Source organism: Pygocentrus nattereri, chromosome 18 (genome assembly GCF_015220715.1).
Source record: "Pygocentrus nattereri isolate fPygNat1 chromosome 18, fPygNat1.pri, whole genome shotgun sequence".
Taxonomy (NCBI): Eukaryota; Metazoa; Chordata; class Actinopteri; order Characiformes; family Serrasalmidae; genus Pygocentrus; species Pygocentrus nattereri.
The window spans coordinates 14,885,419-14,905,444 of NC_051228.1; the positions used below are offsets into that span (position 1 = coordinate 14,885,419).

The 20,026-nt window shown below is 38.3% G+C and overlaps 1 protein-coding gene across 1 annotated transcript; it reads right to left on the reverse strand.

Annotated features, from left to right (window-relative positions):
• Positions 1-2,150: 2,150 nt before the first annotated feature.
• slc25a1b (slc25a1 solute carrier family 25 member 1b) lies at positions 2,151-19,527 on the reverse strand. Its single transcript, XM_017693703.2, has 9 exons — positions 19,059-19,527; positions 12,787-12,894; positions 10,601-10,700; positions 9,503-9,641; positions 9,101-9,185; positions 7,511-7,615; positions 2,986-3,101; positions 2,735-2,808; positions 2,151-2,621 (listed from the first exon to the last, which is right to left on the reverse strand). Exons 1-9 carry the CDS (start codon positions 19,168-19,170, stop codon positions 2,507-2,509), a joined length of 954 nt encoding a protein of 317 aa, XP_017549192.1. The 5' UTR covers positions 19,171-19,527; the 3' UTR covers positions 2,151-2,506.
• Between the last annotated feature and the right edge of the window lie 499 nt (positions 19,528-20,026).

The window sequence follows — 20,026 nt, forward strand, 5'->3', positions numbered from 1 at the left end:
ATTATGCAAATGTTTGGAAAAAATAATGGACTTCCCTCCAAACATTTCAAAGAATGACAAATGAGGAAGAACAAATAAACTGCACATATTCATGTCCAGCCACCATGATTTATTGAACATTAAGGGCACAATGTAAAGGCACATTGTATGATTGAATAAAAAGAAATATGGCAATATAAATCAAAACTATATATATGTATATATATGCAGTCTCATTATTTTACTATGGGTCAGAAATTCATCAAGAATATTTCATTACATCCACTGTCAGACTTCTCTCAAATGAATCACACTGTCCAAACCAAGATATGTGACAAACATGGAAACCCAAACCGTTGCTATACTGACAGGTGACCCAGTTTGTTTCACCCGTTTCCCCTTGGAAATCACTATTTACTGTGCTTACGCAAGATGATTATATATTCATTTTATTCAAAGCTGTACATATAGGTCAAGAACAATCATAGAGAACTAAATATATTTGGCAAAAAGAGAGTGAGTGCTCTTAAACACAATGAACATGATCAAGAGTTCAATGCAAACACAATTTTCAAGGCATAGACAAGCATATATTAATTAGGCACGAATATTCTATTCAACAAACACTGAACGCATTGTGTTATTCTCCCATATTAGATGTAACATTAAGTAGAACATTTTTGCATCCTGATTCAAATCAAAAGCACAAAATCATTTGTACATTTGACGGGTAAAACTGCACTGTTTTTCTTATTCTAGTTTCAAATACAAGTTCAGGAATTCCTAATAGTGAGCTGTTATGATATCTGTATACCTAGTGTACTACGTAAAATGTCAGTAATGTCAGGGAGACACTATTGTGCCCTGTCCTGAGAGATATCTTGCTTTCATCTGCTTTCTCCCTCATTAGTTTTTGTGTATTTTTGGGGATTTCTTGAGGTAGGAAAAGAGATAAACCAGTGGCACTGAAAAGCAATAATAAAAGCAGCACATAATTTAAGGCCATTTCAGATCCATGAACAGCTTCTCAAACCAAACATTCTGGACAGATTTGGTAATCTCTTTAGCATGAATAAATATTTTGAATCTCTCATGAAGCCAGTATGAGTTAAATGTTACCCCACGCTCATTCAAGTAGTCAGCAGTCCTCCAAGTTGTGTTTTGGTCACTGTCATTGGTGCAAGTGTTGTTTAACACACATCATATTCTTAAGTTTCAGAAATTAGCACTGCTTTGATTATGCCATATTAGTGCACGAGGACATATTCATGACATACATACAAACGCTACATGCTAATCATGAGCACTAGTAAATACTGGTCTAGGCACTTAGTTGCATTTCATTACTTCTCTTAATTTAGTACCGTGTTCATTAAGGTTTTAAAAGTGCACATATTTACTGGAGGTACTGAGGAGACTGTGTTTCTGAGAATTAAAGGCTTTGGTGCTGTTTCAAGATGCTTTGTGCGTTTCTGGATCAAAGTCCTACAGACTGTGGCTAAAATCAGGCTCTTAAAATTAGCAAGTTAGCAAGTAATCACTTGAAGAGGCAAATAAGCGCACTACCATAGTCCAAAAAAACAAACAAACAAACAAAAAAAAGCTAACAGTGTAACTCCACTTAAAAATTTCCTTGGTTTTGCCTAACCTGCCCAAAAGTGATTGATCTTACTTTAATTACTACATTTTTAAGTGTACTTACACTTTTAAGCAATACTTAAAATCCTCACAAAGCTAATAGAGGCCACTTAGCAAAAAATGCTAGCTGAATTTCTGCTGGGGCCACACAGCTCTGCAGAGATTAGCGTTTCTCTTATTGAACACTCTGAATTCAACTTAGGAATGTCTTGCTAATTAGATAATGAGTTGAATTTGGTGTTTAATAAAGCAAACTGCCAAACTCTGCAACGCTGTGGTTTGATAAAGGCTAATCAGGTTCTAGCTTTACTTCATTATTAGCCCTTTTAACATCTTTAAGCTGTAATAAGCTATTTTTGCAATGGTAGTACTTGCCACACTTTTGAGCAAGGATGAACTTGCTAATATAGTTCTACTTTTATACCTTTCATATGTTTTAGTGTCATCACATTCAATACAGAAATCAACTAAGTAAATGTCACATAATATATATATATATATATATATATATATATATATATATATATATGTGTGTGTGACACCAAAAAGGCAAGTTTTTTATGCTAAAACATGAGTTAAGCCTTTCTTTTACTTTTCCCATTATTGATGATTCTCATTAATACAAAAAGCAAATTATTTTCCTATTAGCTAATTTTCAAGTATTTGTGTGCCTCACATTATTTAGGGAAATGTTTTCTCTGTCTTGATTATAACGGGCAACTTTAGTAGATTAGCAGCCTCTTGACTTTGCCGCTTGTGAGCACATGCACGGCTTTAATCACATATTTAGCCTCCAGACTGCATGTTCCCATGTGGCACATCACTGGGATGCTGTGAAGGTCAGGCCATGTTCACCAAGCTCTGTCTGCATCACAGTGCACTCTCTGCGTTAATCTGTCTTCCACACCATATTTAGAACCTTCACCACCTCCTCATAGATCACAAACACGATTGCCACATCCAGGCAGACTCGCCCAAGTCTCGGAATAGTCCCTTTGTAGAACCTAGAACACAGACATAGGATTATGGTGGTATCTCCTTGTTTGTATAGTTAATAACTAGCTAGGTGTTACTGTGTAAATACATGCACAGTGCCATCATGGACATATTCACTTACGCTGCCGGTCCTTCATGTCTCATAATCTTGATGGCACAGTCTACGGTGTTCTTATATTTGTGAGCCTCTAGACCCTAGAGACAGATATTTAATTATACTCCAAGCCACCAACCACAAATCATAGATTATTTCTTGAAGTCACCATTTTAAGGTCCCCAACCTGAGGCACTGGGGAGATATCATTTTCACATACGAAGACAAATGACATTTAGAGCACCACAGACTTTCAATGTAATATAACCACAACTCACCTGCATTCTAGTCTTAATCACATCAAGTGGTGTGTTTCCGAATACACTGGCAGCTCCAGCTATGGCTCCAAACACTCCAGTCAGCAGAGGGTTTATGGACTTGTTGGGGTTGTCACCTGGGTTTGAAATAAACATATGTTTCTTGAGTCTTGCATGTTTACAGCCTAAAAAAAGTTTATTAGGTACACCTAAATTGCAACTACTCTCAGTGACTATTTTATTAGGCCCACCTACGATATAGGTGCACTTTGTAGGTTTACAATCCTGGTGGTAATCCATCTATTGCTGCACTATTTTTCAGTCAACCTCTATCTACATAAATGGGAATAGAGCACCTAGAGCACTTAGGATTGGGCAACATTACGAATGTACACATACAATACTTCAAGAACACTGAACAACTGCATATACAGTTAGTTCTGTTCAACTGGAATTAGTGCAGTAAGGTACATGAAGAATTTAATCAATCAATCAACCATTATTTTTGGGGGCAGTTGTCGGCTGGAGGTTAGGGATCTGGCCCTGTGACCAGAAGGTTGCCGGTTCGATCCCCAGGGCCGACAGTCCATGACTGAGGTGTTCTTGAGCAAGACACCTAACCCCCAACTGCTCCCCGGGCGCCGTGGATAGGGCTGCCCACCGCTCCGGGCAAGTGTGCTCACTGCCCCCTAGTGTGTGTGTTCACTAGTGTGTATGTGGTGTTTCACTTCATGGATGGGTGAAATGCGGAGGTGGAATTTCCCCGGTTGTGGGATCAAAAAGTATCACTTATTTAAACTCTGACTACATTGAGGAAGACCCTCATATATAATGTTGCCAAGCATGGACTGAGTAGTTAAATAGTAAAAACATAAATGCTATAAAGTAATTATGATCATAGTAGTAAATGGAAAAAAAATCTATAAAACATTAAAATTACAACAATATAGTAAATAAATAAATAAGTTAAAATTATGATAAATAACAAAATATAATTCAAGTTAAATAATTATAATGTAAAACTCAATAAAATCACCATTTCAATTTTGTTCTTTTTTCAACTGTTTCAACTGATCAGAAACACTATATATATCACATACTGAGAAAATCTCTTTAAGCATCATGATGTTACACTTTTCCCACAACATCCACCTCTAGGACTACAAGACCAGGTACTGTTTAGGGCCTTTTTCAGCACAGCAGTGACACTGACATGGTACTGTGTTGCCAGTCCACCAAAAAATATACAAAAAACATAAAATGTAGCCTGTGCCAATGTTACAGCACATTTTATATTTTGGGTTTCATTTTTATATAATATGTTATAACTCAGCATATAAAGAAACAGCACAAAAATTAGCAGTGCTATATATTTATTTTATATTGTTAAAAAATTTATTTAAGCTTCTTAACTGTAGAAGCTGTTAACTTATTTCCAATTAGAAAATAAACAAAATGTAATTAAACTGGAGGTGTTAAAATGCATACAGCTGTACAAGTGTATCAAGCACAGCAGTGTTGTGGGAGGGTTTTAAAGACTATACACATTTACTAGCCATTATTAGACAGAGGCATCAACCTTGTTAGCAAACTATATTGGTAATAACAATATTATAATAATAATAATAATAATATAGTAATATTCTTCTAAGCACAATTTGCACAGCTGACATTATACCCACTAAAGTCGGAGAAGATTTATACACAATAAAGCTCGAAAGCTTTTTTCCCCACTGTGGTCTGCATTTCTGGTAGGTGGACTATTCTCAACATTGGCTGCGAAATGTGTAAAATCTAGGGCCTGTCTGAAATGAAAATTGCATGACCGGTACTGATTTTAAGGAGGGAAATATTCTAATAAGCGATCATATCGAAACATACACTGCTCAAAAAAATAAAGGGAACACTTAAACAACACAATATAACTCCAAGTAAATCAAACTTCTGTGAAATCAAACTGTCCACTTAGGAAGCAACACTGATTGACAATCAATTTCACAGCTGTTGTGCAAATGGATTAGACAACAGGTGGAAATTATTGCCAATTAGCAAGACACACTCAATAAAGGAGTGGTTCTGCAGGTGGGGACCACAGACCACTTCTCAGTACCTATGCTTTCTGGCTGATATTTTGGTCACTTTTGAATGTTGGTGCTTTCACACTCGTGGTAGCATGAGACGGACTCTACAACCCACACAAGTGGCTCAGGTAGTGCAGCTCCAAGCTGTGGCAAGAAAGTTTGCTGTGTCTGTCAGCGTAGTGTCCAAAGCCTGGAGGCGCTACCAGGAGACAGGCCAGTACACCAGGAGACGTGGAGGAGGCCGTAGGAGGGCAACAACCCAGCAGCAGGACCGCTACCTCTGCCTTTGTGCAAGGAGGAACAGGAGGAGCACTGCCAGAGCCCTGCAAAATGACCTCCAGCAGGCCACAAATGTGCATGTGTCTGCACAAACAGTTAGAAACCAACTCCATGAGGATGGTATGAGGGCCCGACGTCCACAGATGGGGGTTGTGCTCACAGCCCAACACCGCGCAGGACGCTTGGCATTTGCCAGAGAACACCAGGATTGGCAAATTCGCCACTGGCAAGCAAGCAAGCAAGCAAAATTTATTTATATAGCGCTTTTTACAACAGGTGTTGTCACAAAGCAGCTTTACAGAACAATCAGTATTACAGAGAGAAGAGAGAAGCTCTTCACAGATGAAAGCAGGTTCACACTGAGCACATGTGACAGACGTGACAGAGTCTGGAGACACCGTGGAGAGCGATCTGCTGCCTGCAACATCCTTCAGCATGACCGGTTTGGCAGTGGGTCAGTAATGGTGTGGGGTGGCATTTCTTTGGAGGGCGCACAGCCCTCCATGTGCTCGCCAGAGGTAGCCTGACTGCCATTTGGTACCGAGATGAGATCCTCAGACCCCTTGTGAGACCATATGCTGGTGCGGTTGGCCCTGGGTTCCTCCTAATGCAGGACAATGCTAGACCTCATGTGGCTGGAGTGTGTCAGCAGTTCCTGCAAGATGAAGGCATTGAAGCTATGGACTGGCCCGCCCGTTCCCCAGACCTGAATCCGATTGAGCACATCTGGGACATCATGTCTCTCTCCATCCACCAACATCACGTTGCACCACAGACTGTCCAGGAGTTGGCAGATGCTTTAGTCCAGGTCTGGGAGGAGATCCCTCAGGAGACCATCCACCACCTGATCAGGAGCATGCCCAGGCGTTGTAGGGAGGTCATACAGGCACGTGGAGGCCACACACAATACTGAGCCTCATTTTGACTTGTTTTAAGGACATTACATCAAAGTTGGATCAGTCTGTAGTGTGTTTTTCCACTTTAATTTTGTGTGTGACTCCAAATCCAGGCCTCCACTGGTTAATAAATTTGATTTCCATTGATGATTTTTGTGTGATTTTGTTGTCAGCACATTCAACTTTGTACAGAACAAAGTATTCAATGAGAATATTTAATTCATTCAGATCTAGGAGGTGTTATTTGAGTGTTCCCTTTATTTTTTTGAGCAATGTATATTTTAATATTTATATTTTAGAGTTTAGAGCTAACTTATTAAAACTGTTTATGTAATCGATTAAGTTACACTTTTTGTTAAGTATAGCTCATAAGATTGTTTAGAGTGAGTTGACTGTCATTTGTCAAATGTGAATTGTAAACTATGAATATGCCTGTTTAATTGTCCTCACATTCCTGAACTCTAATCCAGCTGTATGCAAAAAATTTTAACATTTTCTGATCATTTTAATGTATGATGTATAATTATTTGTTTAGTTTAATTATTATCATATTGGAATAAAATAAAACAAAATGTAAAATGTGCCATGACTTTTGCATGGGCCATATTTCATGATTTTGTATGTTTACTTTAGCAAATAAACAGGAACTGTGCATGTAAATGTGCAGAAGTGTGTTCTCTGTAGAGCAAGAGTTAACTTAATTTCACTTAGAAAATCAACAAAACTTTTGACCAGGGATGCTCTAACATTTGCAACTGTAAATAGCAGACACCCAAAGTTTTAAATAACATATAGATTATAACGATGTATCTCATTTAGCCACTGTTCCTTATTTAGCACTCTTCCATTTAGCAGTGCAGCCTGTATTACTGTCATATAGTTAAAGAGGTGGTGACTCATATCGAACTCTTGGTGGCACTTTTCTCTAAGGTATCCCCCTCTTGTTGAGAGTGTCCCTGGTGATGGCGCGCCTATGTAAGGGAGCTAATTTTCTATGCTAATATTTTTGCCAATATTAATGCAACCACAGGTCATCAATTTCGGCCAGTATTACCAGCCAGCATATTGGCTGGGAACTACTAAAAAAAAAACTAAGTAAAAAATTCAAAGGCTGATGTACCAGATGCACCACACACCAGCACAACACACTAACATGCGACTACTATGTTGTTATAAATAAACGGCCTTACATGATCGATATACTGGCTAAAGTAGCAACTCAGTATAGGGCTAGATCAGTTGCTGAGTACTGTGCATGTAGGTAGTAAACAATTAAATTAAGTACAGTACCTTTGTACCAGTTTCTCAAGGACGTCATAACAAAGAAACGAATAGCTTGGTTTGATCCTTGCTTCAATACTGTTGCTGTCAATCCCTGATATGTTCCCTTAAGGCCTAAGAAAAGAACAGAACAATGCATGTTTACACAAGTAAATTACAAAGTCACAAAGTAGGCATTCCACCCCAGTTAAACCAGTCTTGTCCATCAGCTCCCATGAGGATCTATTTGTACTAAAATTAGCTCTCTGAGGTTCCCATAATCAATTGGAGCCAAAGCAAGTAGGAGTGTGACAGTCACATGGCCTCAATACTCCTCACATGTTGCTCATGTGAATAAATGTCAATCGCAGAACTTGCACATGAATAATTTACACCCATTTATTTTGTTAAGAGACTTATTAATTTGAATGTGAATGAGTTGATGTTCTCAGCTCTTCGTCTTATTTGTGAAGTCTTCGCACTGTGCCTAACAATTTCCTCTTTCCTCTACCAATGTAATTTTTATTAATCACAACTTTAACACTTCTAAGCTTAAAACACTGCACAGTTATTATATACTATACACCACTATACACTATGTGGCCAAAGGTATGTGGACAACCTTCTTAATTCATGAGTTCAGGTGACACTCATTGCTAATAGGTATGTAAAATCAAGTCCATAACCATACATACAACTTCATAGACAAACACTGGCAGTACAATAGGTTGTACTTGAAGCACTCAGTGATTTTAAATATCACATTGTCAAAGGATACCATGTTTGCCAGAATTCAGACAGTTCATGAAATTTCAGCTCTGCTAGCTCTGCCTCAGTCAAATATAAGTGCTCTTGTTGCAAAATGGAGCAACAGCAGCTCAGCAAAGAACCAGTAGACCAAGCAAACTCAGAGAGTGTGGCTGCCGAAGTATGTAAAAAAATTACCCATCCTCTGTTGCATTACTCACTACCTCTGGAAATAGTGTTGGGAGCTTCATTACAAATGGTTCCATGTCCAATCAGTTGCACACAACCCTAATGCTAGGTGCAATGGGCGATGTCAAGCTTCCACTTGAGCAGTGGAAATGTGATGAATCTTTGGAGTGATGAATCACATTTTTCTATGAAGCAGTCTGATGAACATAACTGAGTTGACAGATGTCAAGAAAAGTCTTGCGGAAAGCCTTCCCAGAAGAGCGGAGGCTGTTATGCCCACAAAGAGGAGGCCAACTCCATTTTAATGCCAATACTTTTCCACATACCTTTGGCCTAGAAGTGTGCATATATAATACGAGGTTATGATACATAACATGACCAGCAAGTATTCCATCATAATTATTTTGATTTATAAAATAGTTTAGAGAGAAACCAGATGAGCACACAAATGAAACAATAGTTTCCTCTTTCAGCTCAGGGTTACTGACCATACTAATATTTAACAGATTTTGTAAAAGTAAGTCACAAAGAAACCCAATGGTGGGTATGCTTGCACTTCAGTAACATGAAGTGTAATATATCCTGAATAAGATCTGTAAACAGACCGAATTAGATCTGTAAAAATGAAAAAACTGCATTCTGTTTCATCTCCAACAGATGGCAGTGTGGGTAAACTTTGCAAACCTTGTGTTCTGACTATTTCTCTTACACCGTGGAAAAAGCCTCGATACTTGGGGTTGGCTGACGTCTGATCGTGGATAAATTTGACCTGAAACAGAAGATAAAACAACACTTAAGGCCACAGCCTTAAAGCTACTAATTGAATGTTATTTGTCGATTTCTCGATTGCTTACATATATTTTCACAATAAATACATAAATTTTGTCTGATTGCTAAGACACTCAAAAGACAGTCATCAAATGTAAAGAGAACTGCTTTTTTCTAATCCAGCCCCAAAGCCTCCTAGTCCAACCATCTACCTACCTATAAGAACCAAATTATTTCTGTAGTTTTCAATAATTTGGCACAACTGACGGCTTAGTAGAGAAGCATGGATGCTGATTCCTCAGTGTTCTTCTCATGTACCTTTATTGTCTCCATAGGACACACCACCACTACAGCCTCAGCCACACCTGCGCCCAGGCCGCAGATCAGCCCTCGTGTGCTGTCCAGCTTCCCATCCTCGTCCCTCATCTTGTTACTGAGAAACTCAAACACTCCAAACCTGAGGAGACAGAGCAACACCTGAAGATACAGCATTCTCAGAGTGACCTCATGAAGCAATTGGTGAGTCAAGCAAATAAATGTACTCAATTTTCCCCTTATCCAAATTGCACTAAACTACAAGTCTAATGTTTTAAGCAAGTAATGGAAAACTATGTATTCCAAGCATTGTAAAACTATGCTATAGTTGTCTACAAAAAAGATACAAGTATGGGAAAATTTCAAGCTTCAAGATTGCTTTTACTACTGTTTTTAACAACACAATTTTTCTTTCAACTTTGATCAAGAGCAGTATGTAATACAGCATCAGAAACCTCAAGTCTATTTAATAACTACTTAATACCTCAACATGGCAATGTACCTACTTATTTCTGGCATGAGGCAATGTTCATGAGCCTTACCTCCAGCTGACTTAAAAAAAAAAAAAGAAGAAAAAAAAAAAGAAAGATTAATCTGTCCTTTAATAGTACCCAACTACCCTCTTAGGCAGGGGCAGATTATGCTCTTGCAAATAATCAAGCATCTTCGAAGGCCAGTAATACAGTTATAAAAATATGTAGGCAGGGCATGAGCTGAGGAGCCTGAGAACAGACAACATTTCTTGATTTATTTTACATATTACTGGAATTTTTTGTCTACTTTTTACATCTGCAGCAGTCTTGCCTGTTCATTTATCCTCTGAATTTAAACAAGCTATATTTACTCCTATTAACATGTTTGTAACATGCATGAGCAGATGAGGAGATGTTATGAGGCATTATCTGCCATTGATTTACTTTATTTAATATTTTAATATTAAATTAATAATTTAATATTGATCTTTATTTATTTATTTATTTATAGGGCGACATGCAGCTTTGCAGGCACACCACAGTTTAGCGTGTATTTTCCCCCAAAGTTCTTTTAATTTTAACAAAAAAATACACAGTGCAGCTTAAAAAAAAACTATGGCATGCTTACCTCACAGCTGCTTTGGGGATGGAACCATAAAGCAGGGAGCTGAGGCCCCGGTACAAGCCTTTCACCCCATGGCTCTGGACTGTTTGCTTCACACAATCAACTGTGCAAGAGACAGGAATGAGAGAGAACGTATATAGCTAAAGACACTGCCATCAGTCATACTGTTGATCTGTGTGCATGTATTTGTCCATTTTTATAGATGTCAGTATGTCATATACTGTCATAAATTAACAACAAATCTTTTTGAGACTTCCTAACAGCTTGACTGCTAACTGGTGTGGTATACGTTTCTATTATTTGTTGGCTACATAAGCCTTGTAGCTTCAGTGTAATGCTAAAGAAGAGAACTTAAAACACCAACCAAGTCTTTGTTGATCAGTTGACTACATTTGAATTAGATTTTTTTTGTGCACACTGTTCTTTTAATGCAAACCAGGACACCTTGTGCACTTGAATAATTACCCGCCATCCTAATATTTCATTATTAGACCATATATCTCCAGAGCTCAGCTGTTTCACAAGTTTGCTGCTTGGTAAATCAATGACTATGTCAAATTAGCAGGTAGACCACTCAGCTAAAGGGTGATCAAAACGCAACATGAGAGCGTGACAAATCTATTGGTCAACAGCCACGACACAGAAGTTCCTCACTAGAATAATCAGCGCTGGCAAACATGTGAAGAAAGAGGGGTTACCTTCCAAAGTCCAGGGACTATGGAACACTGATAAAGCTATGATGAGTGCCTGAAATATCAGAAAGGGTCTAACGATGCACTTTGTTCTTACAACTTAACACGCTTCTGCTTCTTTAATAACCCCTGGCACTGGCCCCACCTAGGCATGTTTGGAACACTTTTAGATAATTAAAATGCAGATGAGCTCTAAGGAAATTCCAACACCAGTATGGCTGACAAATGCTCAATAAAACAAGATGTCCTGGTTAGTACGAATAGTAAAAAAAATCCAATGTACACAATTTTCCATGTATTTCAGATATAGCTGATCCACCAAGACATGTTTGGTGTCAGATGTTTGCTTATTTAGAACTTGAGGCATAAGACTAACAAGTTAACTAACAGAGAAAGCTCAAGCCCCACCAATTAGGACCGCACACTGCATACCTAAATCATCACACATTTGCCTTAAACTCAGAAAAAACATAATATTCCTCAGACAATATTCAGGATGCTACTGTTTTTTGATGTTTTATAGACTCACTGAGCAATTTATCAGACACACCTACCTTGTATCTACACTTATTTTCCATTTTATCTGCTCCACCTACCATATAGTTGTACTTTATAGTTCTACAATTACAGACTGCAGTCCATCTGTTTCTCTGCATACTTTTACCCCATTCTTTGGTGTTGAATACCACCCACAGGACCACCACAGAGTAGATATTATGTGGGTGGTGGATCTTTCTCAGCACAGCAGTGGCACTGACATGGTGGTGGTGTGTATATAACAGCATGTCACACAGTATCTGAGGCAAATGTGTAATGACGTAGGTATGCAGTTTTTGCATGATACTAATTGTTGGGATAGATGTTTACCTTACCTACATTGTCTCCAGGGAATAAGGAAACATCACCAAACATGTCTTTACTAGTGGCTGTATTACTCTGAATGTGTATAGAATTTTAGTGGTAGTTGGTGTAATAACCATATAATTAACCCCAGATCAAAGCAGGTTGTCTCTGAGATAAATACATTTAACTGACTGGCTCCCTCATCTAAATATCCCATACAAATCAGCAAGCTTTGCAAACATGGCTGTTAAGTTGCTTTGACAGTAGTAGTCCACACTTTGAGCAGCTGGTGTTGGTATATAACAATGTTATAGCGTAATAGTAGTATTTTGGCGAGGGTGGCTGTCTTATGATGTCAGTTCAATGTGCAGCAGAGTTAGCTTGCACATAGTAATATTCATAGTTTGGTATGTGTATGTTCAACAAAACGTACTGGCTTGGAAGTATTTCTGTTTATCACAGGGTGCAAAAGCCATGACTTTTGAAAACTCAGTTCATTGATCTTATAAGGAAAACCAGCATAAGAGGGTAATAACACTAATCAAATTTGAGCTATCCCTTTAAAATTCTACTTTTTGGGGTGGAATGATAACCTTTCAGGTGTAATATAATACAGACAGGGAGAGACAGGTTTGAAAGAAGACAGAGACACACCAATGCCTTTGTAGCGTGGGGGGTTTGCCTTCTCATCTAACTGTAACTGAGTCTTCACATACTCTGTTGGGAAAGTGATGCAGATTTCAATCCCTCCAGCAATCCCACCTGTAAAAACAGACAGAGGCCTTCACAAGAGTTGCTATTAAAACAGTTAATCCCTACATTTTACACTTTCCTATCTGCAAGTAAAAACTAGAATTAACTAAATAAACATAGTATGGAACTGGATGAGTAAATATATATAATTTCGTTCTAATGATTTAAGCAAAATAAAGCCTTCAAACTAGTTAATATTAACCATGTTATATACTAATATCCACATAATCACACAAAGAAAAGTTGGATTTTTGAGTGCATTTTTGCGTTCATAGGTATTCAGAGCACAATCACAATTAGCAGGAGCCTCCTTTAAAAATGTCAGCTTTGTGCATCTGCAGTTAAACAGCAAACAGCAAAGGGGCGTGTGACTGGCTGCTATTGGCTCTGTGAGATTCTGCCCACTTGGCTTCTCTCCAGCTTTGAAGGAGTGTGTCTGTAAACCACAGGTCCTACTGCTCAACAGGATATGAAAAAATGATTGGGTTCTCAAACACTAGCACAGGCTCAGTGCAATTCCGCATGCCTGCTACAGCACAGTAACGGTTAATTACATACCAGTCACAAACTGCTTATTATCTATCAAGCCACAGAAATACAGGCAAACATGGAAAGATTTGATCAGTGTAAACACATGCAATGACTTTTTACTGATGGATTAAAATTAGGCGCTTGACACAACTCAATCAAACTGCAAACCACTTCAGCTGTTCACTTTTATGTCAAAACTGTCAACTGACATGCTTTTCATGTTTAAGCAGTACAACAGTACAAAAAGCGGAAAACACAAATTTAACTACACAGCAGCCTCAGCAATTAAACATAACGTCACCTTTTTCAGGAGATAATATTTTGCAGGGATATTTTTCCACACCTCCAAAGTCAGTTGCATTTTCTGTTTCTCATAATCCAAGTAATCTTAAACACATTCAATGATGCCTACACTCTAAGGTGGTCAGTCCATTGTTCTGAGAACACCAGCAGCTATGTTTGACTAATATTAATTAATGATAATATTCTTTTCGTCTATTTGCTTTTCACAGAAAATGGCTTTTTGACAGTTATCAAGCTATCAGCACATCATTTTAGACTCACAGAGTTGAGCTGTCTTCTCACAGAAACACCTGCTTGTTTTTTAGTAGTCGATGCAAAAGTGGGGCTTTGATTTTCTCATATTTGATGGTGACTGTTTTGGTGGTCTACCAGTTGTAGCACCGTTGCATTTTCTCTATCGTCTACTCATTTTTTGAATTATAAGTATCACAAGTGGCAATCACCAGGGTCCATGCACAACATGCAGTTTTTGAACTCAAATAATTCAACAACAATTATTTTCCAAACTTTTGTAATGTGCCCACACTTTGCCTTTACTTTTCTCACAGGACAGGATGGATCCATGGATTCATGCTCTTATGTAAAATCCTGACCTCTATTATTTTGCCTAAGCATTAACTTTACGCTGCAAAGTGCTGCAGAGATTACAATTACCTTCATTTAACATAGTTAATGAAGGTTTTAATAATTAGCTGATGAGCTGAATCTTGTTTAATGAGGCAGTGTGCTGCAGTGTTTGGCTCATGAAGATTGGGGCCTGACACATGTGACTTTGCAGAAACTAAGATTCATTAGACCAGACAATGTTTTCCCAACCTTCATTCATCTAGCCGACCCCATAATTTTCTGAGCTAACAGATGATGTACCAATTGCATGGTCTACAATTACAAGCCCATTTGCCTCAATGTTCATCTCTGCTTTCATGGATTCTCCTCTACACACTTCTACTGAAAAGCATTTGCATGAATATTTGTGGTCATTATGACAAGGCCAAATAGGTGTTTTCACCAACACAACTGCCACTCAGTGGATGTTCTGCTAATCAAACCACTCCTAGTAAACTCTAGAGAATCTACTGTGTAAAAATCCCAGGATGGAGGCTGGAACCACAATGTCTGGCACCAACTAATCAACATGTTCAAAATAACTTGGCTCATCATGTGCCTCGATCATTCTATTGTTATTAGTAACAACTAATTCTCTTAAATACTTTAGCATGCTTTATTTATAGAGTTACATCATTCACTGCTTGGAAGAACAGGCAATTTGTTTTAGCCTAATACATGTGTATCTGAGTGTATATAGCAGCAGGCCAACATCACAGGCCTAAACATTCACTGAATTAGATATTTCATCTTGCTTTAAGACATACAGTAGCATTCAGACATCAGGCACTTATGGCACTTACAACTTAAAAAGAATGTTTAATCTTAAAATTTGGATATTGCTTCATAAACAGATTCCATGGCTATATAACAAAGGTCCTGAGGGCTAGTTGACTACTGAACAACGAATAGAGAGATGTGTGCATCTATCAACATTGTCCAATAGACAACAAGCCTTTGTTATTCTTTTGTTGATTGTACTACGGACAATAAAAGAGCATGGACACCATAGGTTTAACAAGGTTTTTCCCAGAAGTGTACTCTTATGAGATCACAATGGACCCTGCAAGACTTATGCCCACCCCACAAAATTAGATATATACACTTCATATTACACCCAAGAATGATGGAGTTGTGGTTTTCACAAAAAAACACAAATTCTGCAGGTACCAGAATACCTGTTTAACAGGCATTTAAGGAGCAATCTCTGAAAGACATGACGCAGGAGATTTTCAACCTGCTCTGCAGGATTGTCTAGTGAAGTGTGGAAAGTGGGTAGAATGAAAGACCTTTAAAGCTAGAATTTTAATTTCTGGGGATAGTCTCTGGCTTCCAAGTGCTTTTTCTGCATGCTTTCTAAAGCATTATGGTCAAATTCCTTACAGTCAGACAAATCTGAACATGCAGGTGCATTTTAAGGAGCTCCTCGGTCAGGAGATGATTAAAGAACCAGCAGTCCTTCTCCTTTTGTATTATTCATTAGCTAAAGCCCTGCTGACTTCTGACTATCAGCATGAGAGCAAAGGTTATTGGCAATTTAAGCTATCCCAGTGCAACACACATTAGACTGATGAAGGCAAGTGGCAAGTACCGTGCAGAAGTCAGAGACCACCCTTTTATTGTTTAAATTTTCAGTCAAAACGGCCAAAGTTATTAAATTGTCAGTGTCAGAAAAATTACACTATACTATCAAATCTATCAGTATTTTGTTTGCCTACACTTTTAAGCACCACACTACCACTTTAAGTCTTCCACCCTTACAATCTTAAAACCAACTAGTTGTCATCCTAACAAAAGACGTTCCCAAAATTGTCATTGGCATTATGTTCCCCTTCAAAGAGACACAAACACGGACACAAGCAACAACCCAAACTCCCCTTATCTGCCTCGCACATTTCGTTCTGAAAATGTGTAAAGGAGATTAGATATAAAATAATACACTTGTGTAAGGAAAATCAAAGAAAAAAGTTAACTATCATTTGCAAGAAATAGCAACGAGCCCCTAACACTCTTAATACATGGAATACTACAATATCTAAGCAAAGTCCCTTTTGCTTGTTTAGTTCTATGATGCATTAAGTGAATGATGTAACCCAATTTTCAAATGTCCTGTGATGAAAGTACGATTAGTTTTCATTGATAAGTCTCATGTAGATGTGGACTGTGTTCGGAATAGGAGTTGTTTGGCTTTTGTTTATGTTGAAAAAATAAAAATAAATAATAATAACAGTTTCCAAAACAGAAGTTGAAAAAACGCTCAAAGGATACAGAGAAAATGGAACTCCTAACAATCGTGTGAGACCTGGCAGACAACCATGACCGTCATCATCAGGTAAACATATGTGAGATAGGAGAAAAATCAAGCTCCTCTTTTGCTTCATATCGGAAAAAAAAAGTGTGTCCATCCATCCTTCTACTTTGAGAAGACAGCTCAGTGTTATGATTCTAAAGGGATGTGTATCTTTAAAGTCAATATTGAGGGGAAAAAAAACTTTGCACTAGAACACCAAAACTGGACATGTAGAGAAAGGTTTTATGGATGGATGTCTAAATTGGTCTAAACATGTAAATGGGATTACTTATATATAAAATATCCCAGCATCTTTTTTTGAAAAACTGAAAACAAGTCTCTGGAAGCTGTAATATGAGCAAAGGGTGAACATCTTTTGAACTAATAACTTGTACCCAGTGTTCGTTTTGTCTGGATATTGAATAAAGGGTGGTCTCAGAATTTTGCACAGTAGTTTGGGTTAATTCCCCAAAAACGAATAGACAGCCAAACACTACTGCAAAACTGTGTGAGCACCTTGTGAGTTTCCTATCACTGTGCTTGTGTGTTGGCCAAACCAGAAAACTGTGACTGTAAATTGTGCTGAGTCACTGGTTCACTGGGCCACAAATGCAGACAGCTCATTTCAGAGTGCCCACATCTGTATTACGACCGCAGAGTCTAATGACATCCGAGAAAAATGCCTTGAACATGTTTTTATAATGTTGCTAGGTCAATAGAATAGCTAGCATTTAGTGAAAGCTGATTTGCTTAATGTCTCCTGACTCAATGTTAGGAAAGTAAGTGCATTTAAAAAAGTAGTCCTTTAAAAGGTGAACAAAAACATTGTATTAAGTGTTAATACCAATGATGGCATCCATTCATAGATCATGCAATTTATACAGCTGAATAACTAAGAAACTGCATTCCACACAGCATGTAAGTCTCCATTATAATGTAATTTTTTCTTCCATGCAACCATAAACTCCAATCAATCAAATGACTTTTAAAGAGGTTAGGAGAAGGTCATGCAACACAACCGGAACCAAAAAAGAGCTGTCCTGCTGATGCTCGCATGCCTTAGCACACACATGTCATAATTATGGGCTTAAAGAACGGGACAAAGAAATGAAATGATCCGTTGGACAACTAAGGCTTTGAGAATATCTTGCATATTCAAAATTTCAAAATATACTTGAACAGACTTAAAAATTTAACTCAAAATTAACACTTGGCCCATACATTATGTGGTGATAATCCATGACCTAATGAGTTAGATTTTTTCTGCTGTAGCCAAGCTGAAAGGTGACTATTCACATGGAGTAACATTTGCAAGATTGGGACAGAAGAACTTTGGTGCGAACCCAATTATTATAGATTTTACATGAATAACAAGAGGAACAATGGAGAAAATTAGCCACTGCTCCCCTAATGTTATGCATAGAAAGAAAAGGAAGTCAGAAATGAATCAAATAAAACTTTTAAGGTGAGAAAGTTGCTACTGAATGGGCATACAACAGAAAATAACTCGAGTAACGAGTATAATTCAGGAAAAAAAGGAATTCTGTCATATATTACCTTTATTGGGGACCATTCAATTAGTGTTCAAGCCAAACATTTAACTTTCAGTCATAATACAGACAGGACATACTGCGTTACTTTTTCAGAACACGTTAAAGCAGAATTGCATCGATTTTTCAAAATATTTTGCATAATTAAATTGTTAAGATTTTAACAAGCCATTCGGAGTGGTTTTATATGAAATATGCCATTGTAGAGAGAGTCTAGAACATTCATTTAAGCCAAAGAGGTTTACATAGGTTTACGTGTTGTGAAGCAAAAAAATTACTCAGAAGTATTTTTTTCCAGATTTACCACTACTTGCCATGATGAATATTACATTTAAAAACTCAGTAAACACGTGTAGGTTCACTGGTCATTTTGGGTAGCAAATAAAATGGCTATATATTTGCACTGTAGACATCATGACCCTCGATTCTGATCACAACCACTGTTTAGATATCAAAATCAGTCAGTATACTTTCACATTTTACATTACACATACTCCATTTCATATCTAACCACTCCACCATCTCTACGACTGAAATCTACAAAAATTCTGAAGAATCGTTGGAATTCACCTTTAAGAGTTCCTTAAAGAGAACACGAAAGACTAAGAGACTCACTCTTCAAAGACTACATGCCAGGACACACCAGATACTTGCCTGTTCTGTGTTGCTGCTTATTTGAGAGGGTTTAGGGTCCTGTTGAGAGCACCAGTTGTTTTGCTATTAGCTATGAAACCATTGCAGTTGTCTAAAGCACGTTATAAAGGTCCAGCAAGCAAAAGGAAAACAACATGTGCCTTGTGAGAGGCAAGGGTTCACTGCACATCCCTGTGTACTCGTTTTAAGATACAACTTAACGATGACCTCAAGGAACAATAAATGTGAGACGAACTTACCAGCTAAAATGGCTTTTCCCGGGTGCGTTAGTTTCGCCTTCCCCGCTGGTGCTGCTGCAGATAAACAGTGGGGTCTGTGGAAAGGGCTCACAAATTTCGCCTCTCCTGACATGTCTGGGTCTTCACAAGGAGATTTGTAAACGCGAACCGACCCCGGCTCGTGGCTAACCTCTTACAACGGAATGCTACACAGGGCTAACGTAGTCATTGACTTCGGTACCGTCTCCCCAGAACAATGCTTGCTGTTTTTTGACAGCCCGAAGTTTCTTGGCTGTCCTGTTCCTGTCAGTGTGTGGGGCGAACGGCTGAACATCGTGTTGAGGGCGGGGCGCTCAGATTCGCCAGCACCACGTAGCGCCATGTTTTTCACAAACAAAAAATTTTAAGGTGGACTGAAGTCTGCGTCGTTTCCTCATAACGAATCTTGCTTAAAAGCGTATTTCACACGAAAAGACATTCTGTAAACAAGTGTTCTTTACGCAACTTAGATGTTAACGTTTAACAGACGTATTTAAGGACTACTGGGCTGGACAACAGAGGAGGGAGCAGGGCAAAAGTCAAACTCAACGGGCACAGCAAATAGACACAACTGAGTGCAATGAGTTGGTGCATTTGTTCAATAACAGTAACAAAGCTATAAAAAATCGCCAAATGCACGGTTATAACAGACTTGTTGCTTCCAGTCGCACCCTGCTGTTGGTGAAACGCTTTCAAGGTACTGGCGCCCCCTAGAGGCCAGTTGGTAAATGTGCAGTTCGGGTCTGCTAATATTTCAGTGTTATTTTACGATACGTTTATGCAGACATTTCTGAAACAGTCTAATTAAGCATTTAGGGTGGTCTTTCCTTTTTGAATGTATTTGCTACTGGGTGACTGTCTTGGGGCACCTAATTCGTATTTAGTTAAAGGGTCCATATGGGAAAAGAAATTTTACTAGCGCTTTTGAGAGTTTGGTGAGTTTCACGAAC